Source organism: Crocodylus porosus, unplaced genomic scaffold, assembly GCF_001723895.1.
Source record: "Crocodylus porosus isolate Cpor-Errol unplaced genomic scaffold, CroPor_comp1, whole genome shotgun sequence".
Lineage (NCBI taxonomy): Eukaryota > Metazoa > Chordata > Crocodylia > Crocodylidae > Crocodylus > Crocodylus porosus.
In genome coordinates, this window is record NW_017728947.1 from 7,990,695 (window position 1) to 8,003,055 (window position 12,361).

General features: G+C 42.4%; 1 protein-coding gene across 1 annotated transcript in view; it reads left to right on the forward strand.

The window, feature by feature from the left end:
* Nucleotides 1–11,100, forward strand: part of TPH1 (tryptophan hydroxylase 1) — a 23,076-nt gene extending 11,976 nt beyond the window's left edge. The window contains exons 7-11 of the mRNA XM_019552284.1: nt 2,591–2,726; nt 3,319–3,445; nt 5,624–5,719; nt 6,857–6,990; nt 8,391–11,100. Of these exons, the coding sequence (XP_019407829.1) occupies nt 2,591–2,726; nt 3,319–3,445; nt 5,624–5,719; nt 6,857–6,990; nt 8,391–8,565 (668 nt within the window). The 3' untranslated portion in view covers nt 8,566–11,100. The remainder of the gene's footprint in view (nt 1–2,590; nt 2,727–3,318; nt 3,446–5,623; nt 5,720–6,856; nt 6,991–8,390) is intronic.
* The last annotated feature ends 1,261 nt before the right edge of the window (nt 11,101–12,361 follow it).

The window sequence follows — 12,361 nt, forward strand, 5'->3', positions numbered from 1 at the left end:
GGGGAAGGAAGCACAGTATAAACCAGTCAAGCAGGGCTGTCAGCTTTAGAACTTTTTTAAGGCAAACTTTTTACTAGTAACCAAACTTTTACTTTTTTATTATGGCTAATGTTAAATGCCTAAATTTGAACCCAGCCCTTCTAAGTAGGGCCTGGCAGAAAAGTTACACTTTACATTATATAGAACATGTCAATTAAAGTTTGGGTGTCATTTTTTAAAGAAAGCTTGGAGATTGTTAGTAAAACAATAAATTCTTGATTTGGCAATACTGGTCACAGGGGCCACATTGAGAGGAGTGCAACAGTGTGGTATGTGGCACTGCAGATGCATTCAGGTGTTTTCCACATTGCAAGGGAGCAGCACAGAAGGTTGGGTTTTGTTTGTTTTATTTTGACCCCTGGATATCCAGGGGTAAAAAAAAAAAAATGCAGGAAAAAAGGTGGAGCGGTGCACACAGCGGTATTGTGTGCCGGCCAAAGCTGGATCCTGGCTGGCTGGAGCTGTGCTCTGCTGCCAGCCAGGCACCACGTGGCAGGATTTCCACTGCTGCAGCCCTGGGAGGCCCCCAGATAAGGCTGCTGGTGCCACCCCAGTGCTGGCCCCAGCCTTTCCAACCCCACCCAGTGTAACTTGCTACCCACCAGAGCACATGTGGCACAGGCCTGGGGTCAACTAGTGGCAGCACAAGTTGTGGCGCTGCTAGTTGTTCCCGAGGAACCAAATGTCTGGACATGGCCAGGGAGTGTATATACAGCTTGAAGAGTGCACATTTTAAAAACACCATGTTTTACTATTTTTAATAACTATCTGCTCTGAGAAGAAACCACCTATCTAGAAAGCAAATGCAGTGTGCAGTAGATTTTTCTTTTACTTGAGGTCTTTAAATCTGCTTATCTTAGATCTTTTGGAGAAATTCGATAGTCTTTGTTCAGGAGGTCAGACTAGATGATCAAAATGGGCCTTTCTGGCATTTAAAATATGAGTCCATGAATGTGAGTGCTCTGTAGTTCTCCAAGTGCCCTGCTGTACTTCAGGTGCTTGCTCCTTTAAGAGAGCAAGCCAACTGCTTGCAGGTGGCAGAGGGGAGCTAATAAGGGGCTCACCTGTAGGAAGGAGGCCTGGGCCAGAGCCTACACTGGTCAGGTAGTCTCTCCCCAGCCACCATGCAGGAAGGAGCTCCAGGTTGCAAGGCAGCTGTGTCCCTGAACGAAACTGGTTTATATTGAATGACTGCAGACTGGGGAGTTGAGGCAAATTACCTGGGTTGAGAGAGAGTGGGTTTTTATAGGCAAGTGGCCTTGGTTTGGTTAACTCCAGAAGGTTGAGGTGCTTATTAGAGGGTCTGAGGGCTCAAGGGGGCCAAGGAAGAGCCCTGGGCAGGAAGATGTGCCTGGGAGGAGATGAAGACATTTTGCCCTCTTAAAGGGGCAGAGAGCTGTTTCAGCTACTGTTGTGTATCTGTTATAGGCCAGGGGCTTATAGTTTTGTTACTGATTACACTGGTGGTTTGGGATGGGACTGTAAGGGGTGGTTTTGGAGGTCTCATTAGTGCCTGTGAGGCATGCGATTGCCTTGAGCTCCTGCCAGGGGCAGGGTCAAGGCCTGAGTTATTGTTGAGCCCAGTGAGGGGCAGTACAAGGCTACTGAGCAGATGGGGGCCCAAAGTCCTAGTGCCCGAGAGGGGCACAACACGACGGAGGCCCGAAGCAGATAGGGGCCAAGGGCCCAGTGCTAGAGGAGTGCAGCTATAGCATGTCAGGAGCCTGGCAGACAGAGGTCAGGGGCTCAGAGACTGAACACAATAGAGGGATGCTAGTACCTCTAAAGCAAGGTCTGATTCAGTGGGGCTAGGTGAACAGGCCTAGCTAGATTAAAAGGGGTGAAGACTGAGGTAGCTGATGCTCCAGAGGGAACAATGATATCGTAATACCTGCAAGGCTTGAGGCATGGTGTAGAGAAGGAAAAGGAGCCATGCAACTTGACTGTAAGGCTACAGGTGCCCTACCAGGGCCTAGTTGAACCAGGAGAGACTTATTAGGGATTGAGGCTCACTCTGAAGCCTGTTGGTAGCCTCCCTTTATCACTCCTTTCTTAGTAAGATTAAGGCATGGTGGACAAGTGAACTAGAGGGAGAGGTCACAGAGTTTGAGCCAGACAGGAGCTGCAGTTCCACAAGGCGGTGTCGTGGCTGCCCCAATGGGTTTGTGATCTGTTACATGAAGACAAAATAAAGCACAGGAGAGAGAGAAGGATCATTGCATAATAGGAACACTGAATATACTGGTATGAAGTGCAAGGCAGTGCTGATCAATATGTGGTTTATTTGCATAAAAATCATAAACACAAGCCCAAGTCTCTATTATGTGTTCACCCCTCTTCCTCCTGGTCCTTTTATGGTCTCATTTCTATTTATTATATCCTGCTGTAATAATAATAATAATGTCTGTAGACTCATCTGTCTCGGCTCATCACTGATATTTTTTTTTTCCCCACATGACTAGTATTTACTCCAGTCATAACAGGAAAAACACAGTTTAGAATATTGTAAAATTCTACACTGAACTGACCTATGATTTATCTGTTTTTTCAGAACGCACAGGTTTCACCATCCGTCCTGTTGCTGGGTATCTGTCACCCAGAGACTTCTTGGCAGGCTTGGCATTCAGAGTCTTTCACTGCACTCAATACGTTAGACACAGCTCAGACCCCCTGTACACCCCAGAGCCGTAAGTTTGTTTTATTTCTGTGGATAAAAGTTGAGTATTCCCACAAACCTGTCATTTAGCACCCATATTTTAAAACCAAAAGTGTCTGTAGTTGGGGTTCTACCTACATAATTGAGTACATAGGCAAGAAGGGTCCAGTGCTCAAATGTGCCAAGGACCTGTACCTCCCACTGATTTTAGTGACACTTGCGGGTGCCCAACACAAAAGAAAATCATGCCACACATTTATAGGTACGAGATTTGCAAAAGTGCATAGCATTGGCCTAATGTTGTTCTTGATGATCAGTGGCAAAGGTCCCACTGACATTAATGGGAGCAGAGTCAGACTGACTTTGGGGAAAATCTTTCTACAAGTGGATTTAAGAACTTATATTTTTGGATGAAAATGGATGTTAGTTGAGTTAATGATACAGTCAGTCATTAAGAATGGAATGCAATATATTTGCCTGTCTTTCAGATCTTAAATCATTTTGATGTTCTTAATGTTTCCATGTGGCACAATTTTTTTTGGTTGGATGGTGCTGTTTTTTTCAGTGTTGGGAAGAGAGGGAAAGGTCATCATGGCACAACTTCCACTTTGTTTCTTTAACAGAGATACCTGTCACGAGCTTCTAGGTCATGTTCCGCTTCTGGCTGAACCCAGTTTTGCTCAGTTCTCCCAGGAAATTGGTCTGGCATCACTTGGGGCATCAGATGAAGCTGTTCAGAAACTGGCAACAGTGAGTGTCCCAATCTCTGGCAACATGAATCCTGCTTGCATTTGTACCCAGCATTCTACAATTGCCCATTCTGCATTTCCTTTCCCATGAAAGTACTTGCTGGCTTTGTCATTAGAACTAAGTTTATCCCTGTATTAGTTGATTATTTCACTTGTTCTGTCTTTTCTGTACCATATCTATACTAGAACAGAAGCAAAAAGTTTTTTTTGAGAATATTAACCAGGGAGAAATATAGTAAGTGCAGTAGTGTAATAAGGGGTGGGTGATCAGGGCACCAGCCTTAGGTGATACCTTAGAGATGGAAGAATGGCAGCTGCTGTCACAGCCAACCTAGCCATCACAGCTTCCACAGCCAGCCCACCTGAGGCCCCAACTTTCCACCACTGCTGCCACCTAAGGCACAGGCCCTGGTTGTTGAGCCTTCGAGTAAGTGGGTTTGAATGCATTGAACCTTGAGGTTCGTGCCCTTCAGGTCAAAACCCCATATTCTGTTTCTTTTAGGTGAAGGCCTGTTTTCATAGATTTCATAGACATTAGGGCTGGAAGGGACCTCGCTAGATCATTGGGTCCAGCCTTCTGCCCAAGGAGCAGGAAGTGGGCTGCGGTCAAATGGTCCTAGCATGATAAGCATCCAAGCGCTTCCTGAAAGTGTCCAGAGTAGGTGCTTGCATCGCTTCTGGAGGGGAGTCTTCTAGGCTCTGGGGACATTGACAGTAAAGAAGTTTTTTCTTATGTCCAGCATAAAAAGGTCTTCCCAGAGTTTGTGACCATTAGATCTTGTCTTCCCTTGGGGTGCCCTGGTAAACAGATGTTCTTCAGCTCCTGATGCATATCCTTTATATATTTATAGGCTGCCACCAAATTTCTCCTGAGCCTTTGCTTCTCCAGGCTGAAGAGTCCCATGTCCCTCAGCCTCTCTTTAAGGCCTGTTCTCTCGTCCTCTAATCATGCATGTGGCTCTCCTCTGGACTCTCTCAAGCTTCTCCACATCCTTTCTAAGTGCAGAGCCTAGAACTGGATGCAGTACCAGGGCTGAGTAAAGTGGGAGGATGACTTCCTAGGTATTGGTTGAGATGCATCAGTAGATGCAAGCCAGGGTTTTGTTTTGCCAGCTGCGGCATCACGTTGGTGGCTCATGTTCATGTTGTGGTCAATCTTGACCCCCAAGTGCCTTTTGGTTGTGGTGCTAGTGAGTGTAGCACTGCTGAGCCTATAAGTATAATGTGGGTTTTTTCCTCAAGGCAGAGCACCTTGCATTTCTCAGTGTTGAATGCCATCTTTCAAAGTCAAAAATCAGTGATTTTTTTTTTTTCCAGAGTAATTTATGATGACAATGTGTGGAACTAATCAGAAGGAAATGCAGTTGCTGTGGGATGTATGTTTTTGAGGTTTAATTGTGAGAGGTTTTTTCCACATGACAAATCACCCTGACACACAGACATACACACAGATCTCTGAATACCTTCCCAGAAATATTTTAAGGAAAAAAAATCAAATGGATAGGATTTGGAGGGGGGGGGACAACAAACCCCCCCCCCCCCCCCAAACCTCGGCATGAATTGGCTCTTATTACAGCTAAATTAAATTCGTATAATTTTCAGTAGTATCATAATTAGACCACATTTGAAAATCTTACTTTTCGCCTTGCATACCTCTGGAAATCCCCAAAGCTAACAGACTACAGTGCACATTATCAGATTTTTCTCCAATAACCAAACTACAGAGAAAACAAAATTTGAGCCTGATCCTTGTTCCTGTTTCTTCATTCTATTGGCTTAAGTCCTGTCATTTGCAAGGATTCTTTTAGGGAGCCAGCAGTCAGCCTAAGGCAGTTTCAGCAGGATGCTTCAGAACATTTGTGTGCCGATCTGGATCTCAGTGCCCCTCTTGAGATCAGCTCCTCTGCAAGTCTTGGATAAGAAGCTTTAACTGTAAAATCATTTAGTCAAAGAATCAGTTTCAGTGCTCTATCTCTTCATTTTGGGCTCGTTCCCATTTAATACTTTGTGAAAAAAATTAGGGTGATTTTGACCGTTTTAGTGATCACAGCCCCCAGGCTAAAACCCTCTGGCCTGATCTACTTGATTTACAAAAGCTAGCACATTATTAGCTGAACCTATATTAAAGGCTATTTTTTTTTCTTCTCCTCTAACTCTCTTCTCATCCTTTTTGTTTCAGTGTTACTTCTTCACTGTAGAGTTTGGTTTGTGCAAGCAAGATGGACGGCTAAGAGTCTATGGAGCTGGTTTGCTCTCTTCTATCAGTGAACTTAAGGTAAGAATGGGAAAATAAACCCCCCCTTTACTCTCTCTCTGTTTTCACCTGATTTTTCTGTAAAGCTTACCTTTTGGAAGGTATTTATTTTGGCAACTCCCAGAGACCTCTGATTTTTAAGGGAAGATCATGTGTAGATAATGGCTGGAATTTGTGCCTTTTGATGTTTGAGCCTGAACCTCTACAGTTCCTAATGATTTCAGATGGAGTTGTAAGTGCCCTGTAATTCTTAAAATTGGGCCTTGAGTTGCTGTGTTGTCAATATACAGCAACCCAAGGCTTTTTGAACCATGCCCTGATAACATTCATTTCCATGTAGTAGCATCCTTCTACGTAAGCAGTCCCCTGGGCCTGAAATTCAAATATACTGACTTGCTCACATAAGCAAAATACTACACAGTAGGTATGTATATGCAAGACTTTTTTACTGTGGAGTTGCCTAATTCCACAGTAAATGTCTCAGCATCTACACATGTGGCCCTATTAGGCTGCAGGAAACTAATAAACTCTTCAGCAGAGTAGTACTTATATTTACAAGTACTACTCTGCTGCAGAGTTTTTTGTGAGCAGCAGCACACATGTAGATGCAGATGGGCTGGCTGGGGCATGAGGGTACTAGCCTGCTGACTAGCTCTGCACTGAAGCATCATCATGTCCCAGCCAGCCCCTCAACAGCATGTTGAACCAGGCAAGAGCCATGCTGGGCTGGCAGGCTGACTCCTGGGTCCTCCTGCCAGCTGGGGCTGATCTGACCTGGCTCAGTACGTTGCGGTCTTGGTGCATCCTCAAATGGCGCACCTGAGAGCAATAGTCTGGTGCAGTAAGCCCTGGAGTTTATTGCACTGCATTAATTGAATGTGTAGACATGCCCAGTGAGAATAGAAATGGCAGAACATGGCTCTTTAAGGTTATCCAGTTTCCTAAGGGTTAACTAGTGCTAATCAGCAGACATGACTCTTAAGAAACAATGTGATGTAGAGATTTAATACATACATGGCATCACTTTATCGTCCCCAACTCATTGTTTCTATGGCTTGATCTTCCCTGAGGATTGTTTTGGTGTCAATGCTAATGTGTAGCATAATGGGAGATGATGTTAATGTTTTTGTTTTATTAATGTAACTGTTTATTTCCCAGCATGCACTCTCTGGCAATGCTAAAGTCAAGCCCTTTGATCCAAAGGCTACCAGCAAGCAAGAATGCCTCATTACTACTTTTCAGGAAGTCTACTTTGTTTCTGAAAGTTTTGAAGAAGCAAAGGAAAAGATGAGGTATAGTTTGTTTTATCTGTCACTTACTGAAAGACAGGCTTAATTTGCTGCATCTGCCAGAAAAATCCTTCAAATTTTTTTATAATAAAACTTTCCACTTGGCAGAATGCTGCTGTTCAGTATTTGCTTTGTTTTTCTATGATGATGATGATGATGCCACCTGAGCAAACCCTATAGCAAACATGAATCTATAGATGCCCACAAAGAGTAGAAAAGGTAACATACCAGACAGTAATCCATCTGATGGGTAAGGAATTGGCAATAAAAAAAATCTAGATTTGCTTTCAAGTGCTATTTAAGTCCTATTTGGATGGCTTATGTGGGACTTAAAGTGTGGTGCATTGACTATTCTTTTGGATCTCTGTCCGGGGGTGAATTTCTCACCATGGGGCATAAAGAAAGAAATGATTTTTAAGTGGTCTGAGGTCCAAGCCATATAGTGGTTAAGAGGCTGGAAACAACAGCTAGACCTGAGCCTAGGAATAGAGGGGCATAATACAGTGCACAGCGGTACATGCTCGCAATGACCTCTTCCAATAATCTTCTGTTTTTTAAGTTTGGCTTCCCTTGCCACGGACAATTTAGGTCAGCTGATTAGTCCCATGAAATAAAAGGGGGTGGATACCTTTTCCAGAGCTATACAAAAGTTCTATAACAGTTTACACTTTGGGGCCATGATGAAAGTAATGTTGGCTATAGCCATCAGGCCAAATTCTCCTGTCAGTTACATGAGTATAAATCTGGAATAACTCTGTCAACTCAATACAAGGCTACAGAGCAGACGGTGGGGGGGCAAGGTCTTGGTACCCAAGAAGGGCACAGCAAGACAGAAGCTGGAGGCCCGAAGTAGATGGGGGCCAAGGGCCTTGTGCCAGAGGACAGTTGTGAATAGGACAATTCTCATATTATTTTAGTTTTCCATGGCTGTAATGGACATCAGTGTATTTAATTCTGAACTAGCTTATAACCTCTTCTGTAACTTCATGCAGCTACTACCCATCACAAGAAGATCTGTTTTTAGCCAGGACTGAACCCAGCTGCCCAACTTTACCAAAGCACATGCAAGACAGTTGCCCATTGGACTGGGACTTGGGGAAACATGGGTTCTATTTCTGGTTCTGCTATTAATATGTTGGGTGGGTTTGTGCAGTCTTCCCATGCTTTGGATTTTCTCCATTGAAAAACTGAGAGAATGACACTGGAAAGGGTTATGAAAGAGCAGGTCAGAATTAGTAAGAAGTAAAACTGATTTAAATTGTAGGTCACTAATGTTGGCTTTTTTGCAGAACCCCTGCTGCACTCCCTTATACACCAAGAAGTGATGATTGGCTTACTGTTTTTGGCTGAATTTAGTTGAAAAGTTGTTTTTGTTGTTTGTTTGTTTTTTTTTAATTGAACAGGGAATTTGCAAAAACCATCAAGCGCCCATTTGGGGTGAAGTATAACCCATATATACAAAGCATACAGATCCTGAAGGACACCAAGAGCATCGCTAGTGTGGTGAATGAGCTACGCCATGACCTGGATCTTGTTAGTGATGCCCTTAATAAGATGGGCAAACAGCTGGAAGTTTAAGTCAATGTATTGCTGTCAACTTGTCACATTCAGTAATTCTGTCTGGGGCTTTTTTTTGGTTTTATTATAGGCACAAAACTACTGTAAGCACAGTACATATAATCCTCTTCTCTCACAATCTGAAAAATGAATGACTGATAGGAACAATCCCTTGAACTTAATACTTTGTGATCCTCAATATAAATGTTATTGGGAAAGAAAACAAGGTGGATTCATCCTTGGAAAGCTTGGAGTAGGAACATTAGAAATAATCAGGATAGACTGGATCACTGGGCCAAGTACGCCAGTATCTTTGAAGCAGCTGGTGCTGTCACAGATGTGGAAAATAAAACGGGCAATTATGGGATAATTCCCCAGGAAACTTTTCCTCTTACCCCCTTCTACCCCCACCTCGGTACTCAAAGGTTTGCTTATAACCCAAGTCATCATGACAACCCAGACCCAAAATTGCTAAAAGAATAGTGTAATGAAGGGTAGACAAAAAGGGCATCTGCCCTCCGTTCCAAGTTAAGAAGGCCACTGGAATTGCCTCCCATCCCCATGGAGTCTGTGCTCCAGTGGCCAGAGCCAACCTATGGCTTATTAAGCCTCTGTGCTAAAAGCTCATTGGGAAGAAACTGCAGTGTTTTAGACTTCCCTTTCATCGGCTGTGGTTGCACCAAAACAATATTGCTGGTCTGGTAAACTTACGTGATTGGTAAGCATAGTGATTTGGTACCCATTTTTATTACACCCTCAAGCTTGTAGTGGACAACTGCGCAGTGTGAAATCCTGGACCTATGGTCACCCTAGGCACAACTTCTGAAGGCAGGCAGTAGTGGAAATGCCACCTGCTTCTTCTGGAATAAGTCCCACCAAATTGTAGCTAGCTTTGCTGTTGCAGGAAGATATAGTTACACCTACCTACCCGGTACAACTGGAAATGACTTTTTCAATATCCAGCACACCTTCCTCCAAGTGAAGTCAAATTCTTAAATAACAGCCAGATTACAGGCAATTATCTAGTACCACCGTGCATAGAGAATAAGTGTTTCCAACTGCTCAGCCATGTAACTGATCTTTTCAAGAAGCATAAAGTTCTGTCCCTGTTCTTTTTATGTCCCATTAAACCTCTGGGAATGGGAGGGTTATAAGTATTTGGTAGAATGAGGTCCTAAGCCTTTGCAGCTGAAGGGCATGTATTCTAATATCCTTTAGCATAAAAGAACTATTAACCCCTAGAGAGTATTCTGCTGATGTGGAAGGCGGCATTGGGTTGAAATGGCAACATGAAGGAACAGTGAGGTCTTCGAACTTGTGTGCAGTCAAAGCAGCCTGTACACTTGCACTGGGTCACCCAGGCACAGTACCTAAAGTGAAAATCTATTGATGAAATAAGTAAATTTAAGAGGACATTACACACATTAGTAGGAAATCCCTGAAATGCACAGCCTCTTCATTAGCATGCTAGGAAATGAATCATTGCTATGAATGACTGGGGAAATCCAGACAACAGTTATAGTTGCAAAAGTCTGTAAATTCATTGGAATAGTGGAGTGAAATTGACTTCAATGAAATTGCCTTTGATTCCCAGAAACAGATTTAAGTGGGACATAAATGCTGTGTGGGCCTTGTGCTATAGACCATATCTGCTCATAAGTACTGAACAGCCTAAAAATTCCCAAGGGACCCAATTTTAAATATTTTTACCTTTTTAATAATATCCATGTGACTTGGCTTTTTATACCATTTTAGTTGGTATATATACTTTCATAATTTTTTTTCTTTTTAATGTAGGACCATAGTTTGCTATAATTAGTCTGACTCTTAAATTACACTTTTTAAAATAGTCTTTAGGAGTTTCACATCTTTGAAGAAAAATCAGCTTGGTTTAAACAGATGATGTGTGTGGGTATATGTTATCTGCTTATGCAATAATGTTTTGTGTTTACCCTTTTGGTAAAAGCAGATTGGATTATTGTATGTTTTAAACACAGAAGATAAAATGTGTTTCTTCAAATCATTGATCTGTATTATATATGGATTTTCAAGTAGAAAACAACATACTGGCTGAATTCCTACTAGCATCTAGGTCTGTAATCCTCAACATTTTTAGATGCGGGGCATCCTTCAGAAAATGCTTGTTTCTTGACTATGGTAAAAGACTACAGCAATTCTTTTGTTGCAAAGACCTTCACATAGACCATAGTAGGTCAGAATGTTTTTGACACTATTGATTCCTGTTTGAAGTCTTTGGGTTGACCTTGTGAATTATATGGAGGTATTTGCACACCCAACAATATTGCATATCACCCTTAAAAACATCTCATGGCACCCTGGTTGAGAATTGCTGACCTAGGTTTAAAAAATTCTGAAAGAATGTCATTGTTCCTACATTTTTTTATGATTGTTTTGTTGCAAATACAGGAAACAAGTGTTATTGGTAATATATTTAATATATAATATGTTTTCTGGTTCTAATGGCATTATCTGGTTTCACTATGTCTAAACCTGCTATGTAGAACAGTAATAACATAATTAAATATTTTTAAATACAATGGATGGATGCTTTGAATATTGGAAAAACAAAAATCATTGGCTTGTTAGCATGATGTGTAATAAAAATAAAAACACCCTACTGCAATTGCCAAGCAATAAAGCACAAGTGGCCACTTCTTCTTTATGGGTTACCTGGTTCATGGAACAATTCAGCTCTTCCATATTCAGTTTTGCACTCAAATGCAGAGGCATTCCCTTTCCTTTGATTGACTTGAAGGAAATTGCATTATGTATTTGAAGACAGAATTGCTTTCTCTTGTTACCCTGATTTAATCAGTGAGAGGTGAGGATTGTAGAATGGGGTTGGTAGACCCTTCAGATGGACTCTGTACCTGTTAATGTCAGTTGGGTCTGCAGTAGCAGGCAGATGCATCTGGACAGAGCTTGCTGCAGGTTTGAGATATCTGGATGTTAGCCTTTTGAGGCAGGGACTAGGATTTCCTGTCTGTGATGAAGAAATACAGCATTTGTCACCAGCTTTAATGAGAATGAGATCTGGCCCCTTATACACCTAATCTGCCACAGCAGTAGTGCCTGCATAATTATTTACACACAAGCAAATGTTTGCAAAAACACCTACCAAATCAGTATGAAGCATTTTTACATTCACTTTCACAGGTACGTGTTGTTAGCCTGGGTGCTCTGCTGAACTCCAGAGGCTCACCATTTGTCTTCTAACTGATTAGATAAGTCTTCATATGCTACTTTGCACATTCTTCATCTTGGCTTTTGTTTTTTTGCCTTAGCTATGAATCCAGGAGCTGTCTCCATATACTGCTGCCACATGCTTGTTTTGTTTGTATACCTAACTTTTATTAATATTTTTGAAGCAGAAGCTGAGCTCGCGCATGTCTTCCAAAGAAACACAAACATCCTACCTGTTATCATCATCATTAACATGACAGGCTTAATTCTGGGCCCTTCTATGCCCCCTGAAAAAGAGGTGACCAGCTGCAGATATCCTTCCTTTAATGCATCTTTCCCTGAAACCAGCAGGCCAGTGCTCCCCACAATATATCATGGAAGAGTTTAGAGGTCAGGAGATGCAGTCTGTAGATTTTAATACGTTCTCTTGATGCAGCCAAGCCGGGACCTCTGCTTCCCTTTCTGGCAGGCATATTTTTCCCAGTGGGCTGCACAGTACATTGGCTGCCAAGATCTGCTTCAAAAATACCTGCCAAATTTAGTCAACATGTCTCTCTTCGGGGGTGGAAATAGTAACCAGCACAATATGGGAATAAAAAGGTGTATTAGATAA